Source organism: Condylura cristata, unplaced genomic scaffold, assembly GCF_000260355.1.
Source record: "Condylura cristata isolate star-nosed mole 26May11 unplaced genomic scaffold, ConCri1.0 scaffold00007, whole genome shotgun sequence".
Classification (NCBI taxonomy): domain Eukaryota; kingdom Metazoa; phylum Chordata; class Mammalia; order Eulipotyphla; family Talpidae; genus Condylura; species Condylura cristata.
The window spans coordinates 22,738,919-22,759,406 of record NW_004567108.1 but is presented as its reverse complement, the minus strand read 5'-3'; the positions used below and the strand labels follow the sequence as shown (position 1 = coordinate 22,759,406).

At 36.1% G+C, this 20,488-nt stretch overlaps 1 protein-coding gene across 1 annotated transcript in view; it reads right to left on the bottom strand.

Moving 5' to 3' along the window:
• Positions 1–20,488, bottom strand: part of ELL2 (elongation factor, RNA polymerase II, 2) — a 64,330-nt gene that overhangs the window by 12,592 nt on the left and 31,250 nt on the right. Inside the window, exons 3-6 of the mRNA XM_004678123.2 lie at positions 14,123–14,244; positions 10,610–10,773; positions 3,702–3,961; positions 96–220 (exon numbers count right to left, since the gene is read on the bottom strand). Of these exons, the coding sequence (XP_004678180.1) occupies positions 96–220; positions 3,702–3,961; positions 10,610–10,773; positions 14,123–14,244 (671 nt within the window). The remainder of the gene's footprint in view (positions 1–95; positions 221–3,701; positions 3,962–10,609; positions 10,774–14,122; positions 14,245–20,488) is intronic.

Here is a 20,488-nt window from a genome sequence, read left to right as displayed (position 1 = left end):
TTTTCATCTCAACACTAAAATAACAATGACTGAAATATTACTTATTTGTATCATATTTTAAGAAAAAAATAAAAATAGAGAACAAAACACCTTACCTAGAGAGCACTGACTCTAGTGACCGTCTATCTGTTTCACTGTATCCAGGCCAATCTCTTTGAAGTTCTTTAAAAACATAATCCTTTAATGTATACGTGAGGTCCTTAGAATTCAGATTGGCTACCTAATATATATATGAAAAAGGAGCATTAGGTCCTTTCACTTTTTTAAAAATAAAAAGCCTATTAGAGAAAGTCATAATCATTCACTCATTTCCCCCATCCTTTATATCCCCTTATTCCTCCTCTTTACCACCGCCCACCTCCCACCCCCCAAGATCAGATTCTTCCTGGCATTTACTGATGTTTGCTGGTTTTTGAAAGTGTTTTACAAGTTGTCAAATTGCTTTGCTATGCAAATGTCCAGTGTTTTATATCATTATTACTTGCTTTATTATAAATACTTCTTTCCAATTCCCTTTTTTATTGAAAATGGCTGCATTTTATCTTTTCTGTGCCTACATTATATTCTATGGTATAAGAACTCTTCTCGACCCAATCATCTGTTGAGTGCTGTTTAGGCTTTTTCCAGGTACTAGGTAATATAAGGAATGTTGCCATTGACCTTTAATGTTAATGGTTTCATGTCATTGGGACAGATGTCCAAGAGTGAGATTGCTGGGTCATATGATAGTTCCACTTTTAGATGTTTTTTTAAGGTGAATCTGGATTGCTTTCCATAACCCTTGTAGCAATTTACATTCCCATCAACAGTGTAACAGGGTTCCTCTTTCTCCACTTTCTAACACTTGCTGATGTCTTACGCCATTTCCTAACCTAAAACAGTCAACCTCTCAGCTTATACTTTAAAATAATCATACTAACTGCAACTGGTCTCAAAAGGTTGCTAGTTTTGTATACATCTGATCTCAATAACTGTAGTTTAAGGGTTCAATTTGATTTGAGGAATTAGAAGTCTGTATACACTATTTACTATTTTTTTTCTCTAATGTTTACTGCACTTGTCGTATTACCTAATCAAATATTCAGATCAGATTAAGAAAAAGGAAAAATTTTTTAAAGTTTTCCTAGTCAAAGGAACACAAAACAGCTTGCTGCAATTTAATAGCATTATTTATTTCTGTCATTAACTCTATTAACTTATGAGTCACAATAAAAACCCTTGGTCACTTGTTTTAAGTAGAAACTAAACAGTACCAAAATGGTGGATTAGAGGCTTTCCCTTTAGTAATCAATAGAACTTATCTCTAGAAAACGGATCAATTTAATAACCTGCCTGCCATTTTTTTGGATAGCTAAGGTTGCTCCTTATATATGCCAGATCTCCTGGAAAATTACTAATTCAAAGTTCTCAAAAAATTCCAAAAACCAATAATGGAAGAATAAGCCAAAATAACCCCCAAATTACTGTCATTAGTCAACCAGTTTATTTCCAAGTGTAGTTAACTCTTAACTACAAGTTCTCCTGTGACCAGGCCTAGACTGTATTAACAATATAAATGTATGGATTTATCAGGATAAACAAAGAGTCTTATTTAAGGTTAGCAGAAAGTTATTTCTCATTTCATTGTGAAATGGGCTTTCAAAACAGCTCTTTTTTCTATTTTTTTAAGTACTATAAGATTTATTATGATAGACGATGCTTTTCTCACAGCTCAGCCAAAAACTAATTTAAGATTAATGTTATAAAGTAGAAAATGGTAGGCTTATTTTAGATTAAAATTTACAAATAAAACACCAGAAGACAAATTTACACATCCATAACCAATACGATTTAACAACAATAAACAAATTTCCTGAAGTAGAATGACTACAATAATCCTTGGGTTTCTTGTATCCCTTCACACATACTATCACTTGCCCTTCTTCAAGCATCTGTAATAGAACTGTTTGCTGGTTCTCTTCTTCTCCTCCATCAGTATTGTGATTTTCTTAAGTTCCTTTTGCATACTCATCCACACGCTAGAGTTCACAGGACCTGTCTTCTACTTAGTTTTCTTCATTATTCTTATCTAAGATTATTTCATTCAGCTCTCAGGTTTTCAAGACCTACCCCATAAATTGCTATTGCTAATTTCTAACTTCAACCCCAAATATCTTCTGAACACCAAACCCTTATATGAAACCACCTCCTAAGAATCTGTCTCTGTTTGAATGGATAACAGATATCTCCCAAATAATGCAAGACAGAATTCCTGATAGCCCCACTCCAATATACGTGTTCCTTTTCTGTACTTCCCAATCTCTGCCAATAGCTTAATATCCATTCAGTTGGTCTGGAGTGGAGATCAGGTATTAGCATTTTAAAAAACTCCTCAGGAGATTCTAATATATTCAAAATAAGACTGTGTTCTATATCCTACCAAATGACCAATACTAATAACACTTATTTTACACTTTCTCAGTAGGTAAATAAGCATACCTACATCTGTAAATATGTATGTCTGCACATGTATACATAATCATGTGGCTACAGGCATATAATAAGAGTAGAGTCTGTGTGAGGTGCCTTTGGCATCATTTTGCCCATCATCCTCTCTAATCTAGGGGGTAAATTACAACCTTTCTGAAGATTCAGTCACCAAATATTTTGGTTTTCATTATCTATATATCCCCTCTCTCAAATAAACTGGACACATATGCTCATTCTCATTCATTCCTTCACCCTGTCTCTTGAATTCTTAAAACTGCTATGTGATACATAGATTCAAATTTTAAAATATACACAAATGATTTAATCTTTGAGATTGCTCAAGATAACTTGGGGAGCAGTTAACATAGAAGTAAAGATTATGGTTTTCCTCTTTCATAACATTCAGTATCAAGTCTTGAATATGAGAGAATAGATGGAATGTTAGACTTTAGTTATTCTTCAACTAACACATGAACACTTGTAGTGTTTCTTTTTAACTGATACAATCTAATTTTGGGAAATCTTGTTAGAAAAAATTAAAGATGGGCAACTATTTGATGGATTTGAATATTAATCAATATTTATGACCCCAAGTCAGCATGGAAAATAAAGAAGTTACAGTTTAAGAAACCACTAATAAAATTAATGACCTACTTTTATATTTATATTTAAGCTTGTGATTATATGGTAACTAATCAGTGCTAACACTTTAAGTATTTATATTTTTTATTGAAGACAGATGCCTGATCTCAGCATACCCAGTAGTAGAAAGAAGAGTAATACAGGCAGCAAAGAATATGCAGGCAAAGCACATCCTCAACTATTTAATAGATAAAAATACTCTAGTTTACAAACCAACCAAAGACCTACCAAATTCATTATACAAGTTCACCTATATAAACTACTAAGTACAGGAAGAGTTTAGGAGATTCAAGACTAGACGCAAACAATAATTTGCTTCCTTTTCAAATGGAATTTCAGGCCATAATTTGTTTAATCCAAATGAGAATGACTCAAAACTTAAGTTTTTAAATAATCCAGAAATATTTGATATATAATATCTAGTAAAAGTGTCCACAATTAGTTTTTAATTAAATGCTTAGACAACGATGGTTTGACCTACCATTCAGGATTATATTTCTAGACCGTTGATCAAAATGATCCTGACGCTTCTTTACTTCAAAAAAAAAAAAAAAAAACATGCTAGGTAAAGGACGCTCAGCTGTTCTCACCTGATGCAGAATTGCTCCCAGGGAGTTTTTGTCTTTTTGATTGACACCATCTTTCTGCAGTCGTGCCAGCAGTTCAGGTTTCTTATAGGTCTTCAATGCCAGTAAGTGAATCACCCTGTCTTTATATGGCCGCTGAGAAACACTGCTGCTGCCATGTGTCTTTCGAATTGTATTTGCAGGGTTCATGGGGGTTGACCTTTTCCTCTCAGGCACTGCATCTGAAACAGTTTGAGGTGCTTTGCGAATCTGCACTCTCTTCCCTGAAGTCCAATGGAAAAGACATTGTTATACATTTGCAAGCAGTATAAGGAGCATCTTGGGTTTCTGTGACTATGACTTAGGTACCTCTTCATTTCTGGATGGAATAAAAGGCAACTTTCCATTTTGGTTTTTACTTTAAAGAAGCAAACAGAAAACATTTTAATAAAATGGCCTAAAAAGTGAATTAGGATTTTTTTGATGGAATTGTTTATTGGTATAAGTATGTGTTATAAGAATAGTTTGGCCACTTTGCTGCACATAGAAAATAGTGACATACAATAGAGCAAGAGGTTGGAGATTTTAAGGCTGCAGTTATGTGATGTTAAATGGAAAAGATTTCTATTTACTGAATCTAAATCTACATATTTTTAGGTCATTATGTCATATGAATATAACAAACTTATAAAATGTGAGGAATGCCTGTCATTCCTCACCAAGAGCACACATTTGGCCAACTGCAGACATTACCTTCTTAATTTCAGATTCAGGAACCACAAAGAGCTTGGGAGTTGTGTATAATTTGGGGATCAACGTTTAAAAGGGCACCCACCTAGTCATATTCTTTTCAACAGGCCATAAAGAATGTTAGAACTCAAAAAGAAAAATAAACAAAACCAACCAACCAACCAGAAAAAGAATACCAAGGGGCCAGACAAGCAGGTCTCTCTTCTTGACACCTGCTGATGAGCTAGGGAAATGGATAGCAGTAAAAAGGATGCCTTCACACCATTCCTGAGTAGGTCAGTGCCACTCATGTAACTAGCCCACTTTCTGCTTGAATTTAACACTGAGAAGTGTTTGGTAAGTGGCTGCTTCTAGAAACTATCATGCACTGGAGTGACCTGGATACTCTTTGGATGTTCAAAGCTATCAAGTACATGTTTGGTAACTGATGATACCTGATAAACCCACTCCTTATCAAAATAGAAAAATAGAATGAAACTGCATAAGCCCTCATTTTATGATTTCTGAGAGAAAATCATTCTAAGCACTCATATCAGTGTATTTTCCCCTGGGGGATGAGGGGGGAAGAAGTGGTAATGACACAATGTAAGGGCAGTTGTATTAGGGACAAACTGGCAACTGGAAATGAAGGCTAAGTAAAGACAGTCTTTCAGTGTTACGATCTGCTGAATGGGAGGAGGGGAAACAGTTTAAAGGAGCAGGAGCTTTAGTAACTGGTAATTCCATTCTGGGGGTTCCTGAGGCCTGATCAGGGTTATTTACTTAAAACCGTAGTGCTTAAAGAAAAGGAGAAAGGATAAGTGATTTTACTGGCTCCTATTATTTCTAATCGAATATAGCCAACTGCAAATATCAGATCAAAATTTGTACAACAAAGGATTCAATATTAAAGGGACATTACCCAATGATAAGAAAAGTTATTAAATTAAGGTATATTAGAGTTTAGGAAATAGATTTAGAACCAGTTTCTCTATTTTTCTTAATATAGAGACAGCTAGATCGATGTCAGATGGTCAGGGAACTAATTAATATTTATTATATACCAATTATGTGTGTGTGTGTGGGGGGGGGAGGAAATATGCTGAGAGCTTTACACACATTTAACCTCACAGTAACCTGATGAGGTAGAGTTAGACATTGGTCCCACTACATAGATGGGGAAAAAAAGCATTTCATGTGATAAACTCAAACGGTAATGTGCTCACTTAACATTTGGAAGGCTCTGGGATTAATAACCCAAATTTTCTACTTGTATTTCTTTGTGGGAAAGTTTTTACGAGCAAACAATATATGCCTTTGCTTTGTGCTGGTTTGCAAGTTCTCTACGAGCAGGGTTGGCACTGCTTTGTCTATTAGCAGACTTTCAGTAAGTACTTGAGTAGCAAAGTGCACTGACTAGCAAAGTGTTAAAATAACAGCAAAAGAACAAGTACAGCAAGAAAACAAGTAGACAACAGAAAAGCCAGATTTACCGTGGCCTCTATTTTTCCACATGGGCAGGCTGGTAGGATGTAAAGTAAAATTTCTAATGCAGCAAATGCAAACCTTACAGTTCACTGTCTCACTTGCCATTGTACAATTTCTTGAAATTTTAAGAGGAATTTTGGGGAAAAACATAGGATCAGAATCACAAAAAGAAAATGCTCTATATTTCACATTCTGCTCCTCTTTGCAATCTGTTTAACTTCTGCTTTTCCAAAACCAAGCTGACTCTGAAGCTCTACTCTCCTACCACTGGAGGTAGATGGGCAGACAATGCCCTTTTAGTTAAGCTCATAGATGTCATGACTGGCTACTTAAAATGAACTGAAGCTTCCAAGAGAAGCAAATAAAAAGGAACAGAGAATGTGATGATGACGGTGCTACCATTGTGCTCCATATTGTACTATTTCTTCTGTACCTCTGACCCACTTTAGATCCTCAGTGTCGTGAGAGTGCTGAGGTCTCCTGGCTTTAGCCCCACCTCTCCCTGAAGTTGGCATAGGCAGACAAATAAAGGAGGCTCACTATGCCTTTAAGAGGGGGTATAAGTGTAATGTTGGAAGAAAAACCTAGAATTTCGTCAGGGATATGACAACATTGGAGTCTTACCTGGGGCCTAATGCTAGGCTGTCATTACTATAAGAACCTCTAAACCTCAACACGCTCACTTCACCTTAACCTCATTTTTCTTTTAGACAGCCAGCTATAGAGTAACCTACTTCTTTCAAATGCTGAATGAATAATCCAGCCATACTGGGTAACTGGGTTATATTTAAAGATCAATAGCCAGCTGTCTTCCTTTGTGCTCATTTAACCAGAAGGAGTCCTCTGGCTTAAGGTAAGAAAAGCTATAGATGAAAATTTTTTTTTACTAGTATGAGTAGTTATAAAATTGAGAGGCTAAGAGAGAAAAAAATAAAAAAAATGAAGCAGGAAAATGTCAGTTTCAAAGCAGGCAAAATAAAGGCTTTATTTTTATTCTTTTACATTTGCCTTAGAAAAGCCCTCTTAACAAAGCCTGTGGGAGAACCTAATTCTCTTCCCAGACCCAACTGCTAATCAATTCCCTGGGCTCCTTATATAAACAGCAGCAGCAGTGGGTCCGACAGTGTTGCATAATATGAGACTATATCTGAATCGTTGTTTCATAACAAGGAGATCAAGTCTTTTCCCAATTTACTATGAAACAGTAAAAATATTCCCTGTCTATTGGCTTTGAGTAAACAATCTAAAAGGAAGACCTTAAAACCATGTGTCAGAAAGAGAGCAGGGACTACAGTCTCTTCTTCAGTTGTTTTTCTCTTCTGTGGAATCTGCCCAGAAACCCTGGCAACACTAACCCAAGGCTTTAAAAACACTGGCAGGACCTTGAGGATGGTGTGACTCTGTCATTGTGAAATACATAATCCATGGCAAGGAATCCACAGACATCATTTGGCATTTGTGATCACTTTTGCAAAAGGCTATCTATCTATTTACTTTCTTACCCACTTCAACAGTCACAAAATGTTAAGTACAAAAGACCTTACGTGTTACCTAATGCAAACATTCCCTCACTTATATGAGAAAACAAGGTCCACAGATGTTAAATAGTTTGTCCAAGGTCACTTAAACATGTACTAACTCCACCAAAAATGAGGATGAGAGCAGAAGTTTGGAAAACTGGAAACAGACTCCCACAAATTAGATAAATTAGACTGATCATTTTAATATACCTAAATAAGTGCTAGCCTGTATAAAAAGTCATAATTCAAAGTCAGTGAACAAATTTAAAATAGTGATGAACTGGAAGCAGTGGCTTCTTTTTTAAGCAAGGGGGATAATTATAACAATAGAACAGTGCTCACCACTGATATAAATACCAGACCAGAAGTGGAAATCTTACTGAAGAAATAATGTTTTTGAGGTTTAGGTCTCTCCTGCCCCTGTCTATGCAAAATAGGTTTTGGAGGTTTTTCGCCCACAAGAGAGTGGAAGATGCCTGGGTGATGACCCTGAGGAGGGCAGTTTTCATCCCTTTTAACTGGGTTTGTGCCCTCATTCAACTGTCAGAGGCCTCGCCTGACATTATGCCGTAACACCACAATGGGACCATCATTTTCACATGTGTCTACCACCTAAACGGATTCTGGCAAAAGGAGCGTGTTCTATAGGTACCTGTAAACTGGCATAGGTAAGCTTTGGATATCAGTTTATATGATCTATTCAATGTGAACTCCATTGTATTAACAAAATGACTATAACTTGTTAATGAGGATAAACCCCCTATCACTTGTAATCTGCTGATAGCAACAACTTGATATGTAGAATAGAGAGACAAAAGAGCCGAATTCAGAGGGTGACTGTTAGATTTAGATGATTAACTACATGCAGGGTGTTCAGGAGGGCCTTGTGCTTGGTAGGCTGGGTGAGGTTAGTTATCAAAGGGTGATGACTAGCATTTTAAAGAATGGAATGAAATGGAGAGTTTTAAAATATTGAAAAAGCAGGTTGATACAAACTGAGATGCCCAGACAGGAAGAATCATGGTAAAAAAAACTAGTGATGGATCAAATTAAAATAAAAAAGCAAAATATGCCATGACACAGAACAGTAAGAAAATAAAAAAATTATAAAAACAACAACAATCAGGGTATTGGTGTTTAGCTCCCCTCATCCAGAATTGATCAGGCTTTTCTTAAGAGTAGCGTGTTTAATCTTGAATTCTGAGGTAGAGAACTGGAGGCAGTCCAGAGGAGAGCAATAAAAATAATTAAAGGGTTGGGAGACAGGCCATATTAAGAAAAGTTAAAAGGAGCTGGGGTTATCTGACCTTGAGAATAAAAGGCTGGGGAGGTTAATGACAAGATTTAAGATCAGAGAAGAACATTGTGCTGTGATGGTTAGCGGCTGGGGCACAACACAGAGGACAAGGCTGAGCAGGGCTGGCAGAACTCTCCACAGGGCTCTGTGGGAGAGTATAGATGTGCAGGAGAGGATGACCAACTCTCCTCAGAACTGTGTAGATGTAATTTGGTTGTGATTTAAGCTTAGGTAACCTCAAATTTTATGAGGTCATTCCCTAAAATACATGTAAATGTAAAAAAAATTATTTGTAGTACCTATAAGAGACCCTGCAAGTTATAAGGGAATAGGCAGTCTATGGGTCTATCGGTGTTGAAAGTCTGCTGTGTAAGCTACAAACGAACTACATGTGACTTATAAAAACAAAGAAGATCACATGAACATAGGGGATATCCAAGGATCATTCAATGGAAAAGTACTTCCATTGTTGATTTGCAGTTTTAGAATAAATCAAGGTGAAGATTTTTTGGGCTAGTAATATTGGGGAAAAATCATTTTGAAGACTTGAGTCTTCCATCCTTTTGTAAAACACACCAAGTTGTCACACTTTATAAAATGTTAGTACTAGACAGAGGAATAAAAAACACTTTTTAATGGTAATGTGGGCCAGTAAACTCATTGTCTGTATTTAAATTAAGTGTCACAGATCTTGTTCATTTAAAAAACAATTTGAGATTTAACGTATGAATCCAGAAAGTTAACTAAGTTACTTGTGACGGTAAGCAAAAAGAAAGGAGACTGCAAAATGTTACCTCACTCAGTAGGAAAGGAAAAGTATAAAATCTCCCTGCTGGTAACCTACTGGGCAGGGAACTGGGTCCTATGGGTACAGATACCTGGGGAAGCCATGAATTGTTGTTAGACCAAACTAGATGTATCTAAGCTAAGCACCAGTTCCCAGGAGCCCTGACTTCGTTCCGAAGAAATACTTATTAAAGACATTAGTGGAGTAGCATTCAGAAGCAGAATTATACCAAACATGGAAGATGTTGAATTAAGGGATCTGGTTCTTCACGAGGCTGCTTTTGTGAGCATCTACATTTACAGATTAACATCCTTTCATCCTTTACTATCCAGTGACTTGTGTTATTAAACTGACCACGGCCTCAAAGAGCTCATCCTCACTCTTGATAATTCTCTGTACTCCTGTTAATAGTCACTGTGAATTGACTCTTTAAAATTGCTAGGGTCACTGCTCATACTACAAGAGAGACTCATCTTGCTTGGCTGGTCTTACTTCCCTTCATCTGAGGGGTATTTGAACGAGCTGATGGGTATTTGAATGAGCTGATGTTGGGCGTGGGACAGGCTCTTAATTAATGGATAGATGAGGATGAGGATCCATAAATGACATCACAATTGAGGTACCAAAATGGCATCACTCTAATGTTTTGCTATAGTAAATTTTATACTTTTTCAAGAATGGTTACTTGTTGTGCAAAGAATGGTTACTTGTTGTGCAAAGAATCTTTGCCACAATGAAGTTAACAACTCAAAACATTCTACTAACCCTAAAGGGTACAACAAGAACCACAGTGATAAAGAAAACACAACAGTTTTGTGTTTTCCACCATGATTACCAACTCACAGAGTAAAGTAACTTGACCGGATCCCAGTATTTTAAAACAACAATAAAGCCAGCAGAGGATGAAAGGTTTATGAAAGAAGTAACACTTTTGATCTGTACAATTATCAGCTGAGTGAAGAGAAAAAATGGTGCATGTTCACGTTAACCCAAAAATGTTCTTGAAACTTATTTCTGTGTATTGATTAAATGAACATTACCGGTATTTACCTATAATGATCCTGAATTATTCCCTTCAATCAACGAGAAGGAGAAAGATGTCTATACAAACCTACATATGGTCCACCGGGCTTGATAACTTTTGTGCTTCGGTTGCGGGATTCCTCTTCTGCCTGGGTCATTCTTTCTCGTGTCATCTGATACGAGTCGTTTGTTGCACACACTGTAATTTTATCTTGTATAAATCCCAGGCAGTTGAGCTGGGAGGCTCCAGAGCTGTCAGATAAGACAGTGGATTGTTAGAAGGCTGCCCTTCATTTTGCACAATGAAAACAAGACTATAATCCTAAAGTCAGCAGCCCCTAAATACCTTTACAGTCCCTTTTTAGATTTAAACTCACTCTGGCAATTTTTAAATGTAAAAATGATTTAAAATATTTAAGTTCCTCTTCATTTCATGACTTTTTTTTTCATTTTTGAACAGAATATGGGAAATGAACTCTCAGAGACCAAATACATGCAATTTTAATGCAAATCAGCATTTGAAGTGAAGACCAGTCCTGATGGATGCTGCAGTTCTACTTTCTTGTACCAGTTCATTACTTTTAATAATCATTTACCACTGATGTCAGAAATGTTAATTATTTACTTTAGTGGGACCAACATACATAATTTAGAACTGACTACATGGAACAGACTTACCACAATGCTTTTGATTTTTAGTAAGATATTAATTTTTAGACTAAAACATTTCCAAACATTAGGATTTAGGTTGTCATCTTTAATCCAAAGATCCTAAAATCTTGCAGAACTTACATTTACCACTTTGTTAACACCTCAGTATAAGATGACCTATTATATAGCCAACATTGAAAAATACTGGACAAGAGATTTTGGCTGAGATATTAAAAGAAAATTGTCATTTAAATAATTATGAATATTAAAGCTCAGGAAACGGCTCTCAAAGTATTATACTAAAATTAGGGGATGATGTTAACAGTTATATTGGTATTTGAAAAAGAAATTACTATGGCTTACGATAGAGTGAAAATTCCACTAGAGTTCTGATACTAATTAGAAATAGTTGTGTTGGGATGCTAAGAAATAAGTACTGATAAAACTTTGTAACTTGCTAATAACAGTACAAATGTTATTTTAAAAAAATCAGTTCATTCATGTTACAAAAATTTACTGGAAAGAATGCATGCCAGACAATATGCTTGGGTATAAGCCACGACAAAGACTACTTTCTTCAAGGAACTCACTGACTGAGGGGTGACAAGGATAAGCAAAATGGAAATCATGACAGTATGACAAATATTGGGGTGGGAGGGCAGAGATTATCATAGGGAGGGAATTCCTGGACTTGTAGGGGAGGCAAAGACTTCCCAGAGGAAGTGATGCCTGACCTGATCTAGAAAGATCATTAAACAAGGGGGAAAACATCCTGAAATATGTTGACATATGCAAGTGAACTTTCCTCGAGCTAGCTCACTACTTCCACACTTGAGTGTCTATTACTGTACAGGGCTATATACTCCAAATTTGTATTTTCACTAGGTCTCCGGACTTTGTGATTTCCTCCATTTTTCATATCAGAAAGGTGAGGTTCAAGGAGATTTAAAGAGAAAAATATAAAGGAGACTGATACATAATTTTTAAAATCTATTGAGCATATTTTGAACTCTGTCAGCACTCTAAGATTAAAAAAGGATCTAAGGAAGTGCTATCCTTGAGGAGCTTGCACAATTATAAGAGAGACAAAATCCATGGGCAAGAAAAATTTAATTGAATAGAAAAAAATGAAGCCACATTATGAAAAGGTTTGCTTGCTGGGTTGAGAACCAAAAGTTGAGTGTATTTGTTTTTATAGTGGCACATATCAACTTATACACCTAACAAATTTTATAAGGCGCCTTTTATCATACAAATGCATTTGCTCCATTTTTCTCACAATAATTGTTTCTTCTTGCTTGCTGCATCCTGTATAGTTTTGTAAGTGACCTTAAAACCTTCTCTAAACAAAGTAGAAATAAATAGAGTATTTATGATGTAACGGTGAAACCTTATTACCTCTGATGATATGACTGGCTTTCAAGAGGAGATTAAAGTTCCTAATAAAATTATAATAGAATACAATTCAATTTGATGTCCGAATGTTCTCACTATTAAAAATAAATCTCTAGTGATAAACATTACAAGTGATTCCACAACAATCTGAAATTGTTGTTCCTTGTAGTGTATAAGGACACTGGACTGTGGGTTAGGAAAACTCAGTATCATTCAGACCAGTCACTAACTAGTCAGCCATGTAACTATGGACAAGTCACCTATGAAATGAAGGATTCAAATTTTGCAAAGACCATTATGCTTGGTGATTCTCTACTGTCCATTAGAACTTTCTGCAGTGGTGACAATATTATATATCTGTGCTTTCCACTCTAACAGTCACAAGCCATATGGCTACTGAGATTATAGCATGTCAGTAAAAAGTGAATTGTTCTTTTATTCATTTATTTATTTTATCAACTTGAATGTAAATAACCTCATGAGCCAGTGGCTATCACAGCGGACAGTGTAGAAATGTCTATATTACATATTTGATTTATAAACTAGATCAAACATGTAAGTTGGGGTGGGCAATTATTAGTAAGCAGAATTAACATACAATCAGGGAAAACTGGTTAAGAATATGATAAAAAAGTTATTTAGTTACTTCAAATAGAAGGGGAAATTCAGAACTCTTTCAGTGCAGGGTCTCAATCTCTACCTTCCATATTCTCTTGAACAGCTTTCCTTTCCTTTTTCTCACATGCACAGCAGGTTTCAAGTACTGTGCAGAAGAGAAACAGGGATGGAAGAACCTTGGGTACTTCGGGTCACAAAGAATTCTCCAAGGACACTGGGGGCTCTTAGGCTTTGTCTCTACCCAGAAGGGATACAAACTGCTCCCCTGCTCAAGGGGCCCATTCTTTAATCAGAAACAACCACAGCAAAGAACAGTGAGACAAACAGCTTATTGTTTATAGAGGACCTAAACAGATAAGGGTTCCATGGTACCCTGAATGTGGGTGTGTATTCTTGTTCTCCTCCCTCCTTTTTTTTCTCTTGGGATAACAATTTGAAGTGACTGCTATATTAGGATTAACTTCTAATTGCCATTATGTTAAGAACAAATTTTTAAAAAGTGACCTTAAAACAAGGTTTGGACATGAAAAGAAAGGATTATACAAGATATATTTTTCCTCCTTTACCCTTGAATATGAGCTTTACTTTACATTATTTCAATGCAGTAAGTAAAAACTTTTTAAAATTCTCCAAGCTTGTCTTTAATTAAAAAAAAACAAAACGAAACAAAAAATCCACACCTCAAATGTCCCTTGAGTGCAAGAGAATTTTATGACTACATCCTACATTAGCAATAGCAAATATTAATTTTGAATGCATCAGAAGTGCTAAATAGTTCTCAAATAAATAAATGAGCCCTGCTATTCAATTCAATAAATATTTATGGGAGGACTACTGTGTATTTTATTATTTAATTTTAAAATGCCCTTAGTCAAAACATTAAATAAAAAAAACTAAGTAATTATTTTCCTTTTAGCATAACCTGAAATGTACTTACCTAGAGAATGTTTGCTGGATGCAGTCAAAGCTGCCTTGAGGGTTGTCTTTACCCACATTTGACAAATAGAAGTTAAAGGTATGCACTTCTTTGGAGGGATCATTTTTGGGGATTTTGACAAGCTAACAGGAGGTAAAAAGAGAAAAACACCTCATATTATAAATTCATCATAGAATGTTCTGATGACCTATTTATTGTCTTTCAAGTGACAATCATTTATACCCTCTTACTATATCTTTCCTACATTTAAATTACCAAAGTGTTGAAAGAATCTGGCAAGCCCTATCTTTAACTCACCACATTCTTATTTCCATTTTCTACCCTTAGGTGCTACAGGCACTTCCTCTTAGAAATTAATTTTTAAGAGGGACCCTCTTTATTTCAAAATGGCAAGTGATTATAGTTTATATGGGAGAGTTTTTAGTGAATTAGTTAAGCACTTGCTGAAAAGCTTCTCTTCCTTTGAGCTACACAGCTTGTCTTTGGCTGACATGACCACCTGCTGAATACTTCCACATTATGTAAGTGCTCTGAGTCCATATCCCAATGTTTACTTCTTACTCTATGTACACTTTCCTCCTGTTCTGAGTAATTATTTTTGAAGACTAACTAGTAGTATAAGATCAAGGTAACTTACATGCCATCAAAATGCAGTGAGGTGTTCCTGCCTGCCCTATGATTCCCTTACTCACTCATCCTCATGTTCACAGAAAAAGGTCATTAAGCCTGTACTCATTTACAAATGCTCAGTATTCTTTCAATGAGAAACTTTAAATTAATTACTAGAGTCCTCTAAGCTCTTACATCTATTTCAGAGAAGTTCTGAAGAGACATCTGTATTATTTAAATGTAAGTATTTCATTTTTGACTTTTTAGAATTGTGATCTTTTTTAAGTAATAGCCATACTTTTCATGGTGAAAACTTATCTTTTTTTAAAAAACAGACACACCTTTTAGAGTCTTGTATCCATTTGAAAAAGTCAGGTCAGGAGCAAAAATATATCACATTAATTTATACTGGGATGACTCCTCAAAGAATCTAGCCTGATGGTAAGAGCAAAGACTCTAGGTATTGTTGTTCTTTAAAAGGCCCTTGAACAGGATATATGCTATAGCATTTAAAAAAATTATCATGAATTGAAAACCAAAGAATCAGGTTAAAAAGAAACAAAGTTAAGAAATCATCACCAAACCATGCTAGTACCTGCTGAAATGGTTGAAACATATATTAGGAGTAGATTAGAAAAGCAGTTCTCAAGGAGGGTCAATTTTGCCCCCAAGGGACATGTGGTCTTGGAGTCTGCTACTGGCTTATATTGGAGGCCAGAGATACTGCCTAATGCCCTTCAATGTACCGCATGACCCCTACAAAAAAGCATTACCAATCTAAAATGTCAGCAGGAATGAGCCTGAGAAATTATGGTTTAGGAGAGAGGTAGTCAGTTCCTTAAGAGAAATCAGATAATTCTTACTTCAATTGACTTCTGGAAGTTAATGAAGTGAAGAGGAAAATAATATCTTCGAAGAAATAAAAGTTCCATTTTAATTCAAATGAAAAGAGACATTAATTGATTTAAAAACCTTAATTCCTGTTCTGTAACATCCAATCAAGACATTGAAAAGCAAATAAGTGTGCATGAACCATATTAAAAGTATGTTTACCTGCAGAAAGTGAGAGTAAATACCTACCTCAAATTGGAATTTTTACAACTTCTCCTTAACATCATAAAGTCAGCAAATACAAGCAGTATTAAATTTTACTTCTTTTAGAATGTCTACTCTAAATATCCAAAATTTATTTTAGAATGCCTACTTCTAAATAAGAAGTATTAAAATATACTTCTTTAGGGCCCTCCCTGGTGGCACAGCGGGTTAAAGCACAGCACTGAGAATCTAAAGCCGCTTCTGCATGAGTTTGATTCCCGCCTGCCCCGGAGGTGACCACATGGCGCGGCAGACCTCTCCTGACCAGCCCGCTGCTCCCCTCAGCAGTGTACTTTGTTGATCTGCCTGTTCTGCTCCCTACTCTGTCTCTGGTGAAGCCTCTCATTGCCCCTGAGCCTCTGGCCTGTACCCCCGTTCTGTATGCACAAATAAATAAATCTTTAAAAAAAAAATACTTCTTTAGAATGCCTACTCTCAAAGTCTTGACACAAAAACACTGATTCAAAAAGACACCTGCACAGCCCCCATGTTTATTGCTATTTATTTACAATAAAAGCCATGAAATCAGCCCAAATATCCAAAAGTAGATGACTGGATTAAAAAGATGTGGTACATATACACAATGGAATATTTCTCAGCAACCAAAAATAAATAAATAAACACATGTCTTTTGTAGCAACATGGATGGAGCTGGAGAAGATCACACTTAGTGAAATAAGCCAGAAAGAAAAGGAAAAATACCGGATGTTTTAACTCACAGCAGGAATATAAAGGACCAGGGGAGAAAATAATAATGAACAACTATATACCAGAGACATTTTACGGGGGTGGAGTGGGGAATGGGATCAAAAATGGGGTGGGTGGGGGAGTGCACTGGGCTATGGTGATGACACACAGGTGATTTGGTGATGGCAAGCACATGGGGATTACAACTGAGATGGAAAAAGTCACCAAGTGATGTAAAAATAAACTGTTATATTTTAAGAGAAAAGGTCTTGAAAAGGCACAAAAATGTTTGACCTAATTATCAGCCTTTTCCTGTAAAAGACTAGAGTACAAGATGTCATTGAACAAGGAAGCTTTATAGTTTTCGAAATCACAAAAGCTTACTTTAGATAACAGATTTAGTTATATCTCATTTCCTGGAAATGGTCAGGTATTTTTAGATACAAAGTTTATTGCTATCAATATCTGAATATACTCTGAAGAATGAAATGGATGTACAAGGAGCACGTATGTCCATAGTGGCAAATCTGCATGACAGTTTAGCCCTGGGGGCAGTAAGAAAAGTCTAGACTTAGTGAAAAGAGTAGGTTGGTAGGACATTAGGCAGGTGTGCTAAGAGGGAACTAGGGGCTTCAGGTCTAAATTATGGAGACCTTCGAGTAAACCAGGACCTGCAGGGTTAGTGAAGGTTTAAGGGGAATGTAAGACCTTGTCCCAGCTAGAGTCATTTCAGAGAGCAAAACTTTTAGAGGAACTTATAGATACATATCACTCCTCTCCCTGATATATAGGGGCCTATTTAAGTGAAATGGAACTATTACAATGTATTTTCTTATTAGCTGCCCTTTCATTTATAGGCATTTATAGGAGGGAGAGGAGGTGGAAATGAAAAGGTGAGTAGTGTGGGGTCAGTTCTGGGGACTGGGCTAGGCTAATCACCATGGAAAAAGAAATACTTAGGTCTGATTTAGAAACAATCTTGGAAGGCATCCCTTTATGTGATAAGAGCTTCTTCATGTTAATCAGAATATTTTCCCCTCTGGGTCAATGGGAAAATCATTATATTTAAAAGCCTATAGTCTACTCAAACCTTTTAGATAAGTGCCTTAACAATGAAACGATATTTTTAAAGCATTAAAGACTATGATTCTATACAGTTTCTTAATCATGATGGAGAATATAAAAATATTACACTAAGTTCTGGACAACTGGAGAAGTAGATTTTAATTTTCATTCCAAAAATGAGTCCAATTTTCAAAGGTTAAGAACCACAATCCACAACCATCCTCCCAAACTATGAAGAAAAGTTTCAGTACACTTTCAGACATTTATAATTAACATCTTGGCCATACCAAGATGTGAAGTCAAAGCTTCTAATTATTCTAAGATACAAGCTCAGACATGTGGCAATGAAATACTGTCTGAAAGGTCATTTCAACATCAAGTCACATTAAGGATGTAGGATAGAAGGACAATTCTCTCACTGCTACAAATTTCTCTAAGGGCCTGCTAGAAGTCATTGATACCTTTATCCAGAGATTTCTTTTCTCTGTCTGATACTTTCCATGTATTAAATTATTAAATTAAGATACAGACAAGACAAAAGAGAGAACCAGAAAGATTTTTTTTCTACTTTAAATAAATGTTTTGTAGTGAAATTCTGGGTATTAACAAATGATTTAAATTTATAGAAGCTTCCCTTTGAGAGTAATTCTATGTGTGGAAATACCTACCTTTTTCTGAGATTCTCATGATGCAGCAATACCACATTTTGACAGGACAACTCTTAGTTCTTAAAGCAGAACCATAACGATGACAGAGCCTTTGAGATCACCTAACTAGGTTTCTTCATTTTGTAGATTATGTGTATCATGTTTCTGCCCTGACTAGGATATAAGCCTTGGAAGCAGAGTTTGTGTACTGAATAAATCCATAGCATTTCTAACAGCCACAGAGGAGTTACTCCATACATGTTTGCAGGGTAGCCAAAGATGTTGATTAATGCCTGAAGCAAGACTAGAACTGAAATGTCTACTTTTTTCTACCAGTATTTCCCAAGCATTAAGTTTCCTTTTATGACAGAGAGGGTCTATCCTCAAATAAATTTGGGAAATGCAGGTAAATAAAACAACTTGACCACATACCCATTCCTACTTAATAGTTGTTTCCTAAGTTGTAGGACCTCAGAACTCCCCTGCTCCATTCCTCTAGTAGCTCAGGAGGCCAACCTGTCTCACAACACTGACTGATTATTCTACTATTTATCTTTGCTTAGATTAGCTAAAAACTATTGCAACAATTAACTGTTAGAATTCCATTATTCTCAAATCATTTCCAGATTTTAAATGATTTTGTGATTTCCTGACAATCTCACAAAGTCAGATTAGTACATGTATTTGCATGTACTATTCAGGTTCTAAAGTTGAGGGGCAGAATAAATAATCTAGAATCAGAACAGAAAATAGAAACCTGAACCTGAAAGCCACAAGTCCTATTTTTTCAACTAGAGATCCAGTTATGACTTTAAGCCTGACATGATGGGCATTATGTCAGCCCAGATGTGGAAACCAATGCCTGGTAGGTATAGAGAAGTATGTGATGGAGCGTTATCTTTCATTGGCAATAGAAAAAGTTAAATATTAGAGAAATCAGTATGAGTAAGTATTCCTATTGTCAGAAAATGGTAGGGGATGGAGAGGATCCCACACACTCTAGAAATATCTGTAATTTCCACATGACAGATACTTTACTGAGGAGAGTAGTAAAAAATACCATGTTTATCTAGTACGAAGAAAAATATTGGCAGTTATTCTCAAAATACAGGTCATGTAGTAATTAACATGAATAATGCAAAACAAAATAAGCCTATTTCTTTATATTCTTCCTCTTGATGGAGGGCCCTCCCTGTTGGCTCAGTGGGTTAAAGCACAGCACTAAGAAGCTTAAGCAACTTTCGTAAGAGTTCGATCCCCGCCTGCCCCGGAGGTGACCACATGTGTGGCGGACCTCTCCTGACCAGCCCGCTGCTCCCCTCAGCAGTGTACTTCATTGGTCTGCCTGTTATGCTCCTCACTCTGTCTCTGGTGAATCCTCTCACCCTCCGCATCTCTGATTAAATAAAAAAATAAATCTTTAAAAAAAAAAAGTTCTTGATGGAAGGGTAGAGTAGGCCAATATTGAGGTCTGTGATTTGACTCTGCCACTTTTGTGGGAAAGAGTCTTTTAAGAAATAATGAGAACTGCACTCTCATCCCTTACATGTTCTTTTAAATTTATGGCCATTTTGGGGGAGATCCCTAATGGCAATATTTCCAAACTAATTTTAATTGGTTACAAGTAAACAATACCACTTATGGAAGTGCTCATTTAAAAAGCCTAAGTTGCTACAAAACTTAAACTGAAAAAGTACCTTAAATGATTTTTGACTCTCTTAAATACAGTTTCTCTTAACATGAAACTTAGACTTTTAAATGTTGTTGTGTCCTATGAGATTGATCTATTGATTTGCTCATTTGATTCATTTATTCCACAAGTATTAACTTGGTGCCTATTCTGCCTGGCATTGTTTTAGGTTTCTAAGAAACATTTGAGAATAAAAGCAAAAGAGACCCTTGTCATTGTGGCGCATGCATGGGTATGGAAATCCAGCAGCAAGATGCTGGTAACTGGGACCTTTGGGAAGAATTGGATGGATATGGGATTATGTGTTGCAGGTAGAGACAGCAGGATTCCTAAACATAATGAATGTGAGGAATAAGAGAGAGAAATCAATAAAGATATCTTCTAAATCTCCCCTAGAAGAATACAGTTGTCTGCATATGTGCACGTGCATACATACACACACACACACACACACACACACACAGGTGTGTGTATAGTATCTTGTATATAGTCTACCTCTCTCTCCAATATGAGGCCAGGTGTTTAATGTAACTAGAATCCATACTAGTGAAGTACACTAAAACAGCATTGATC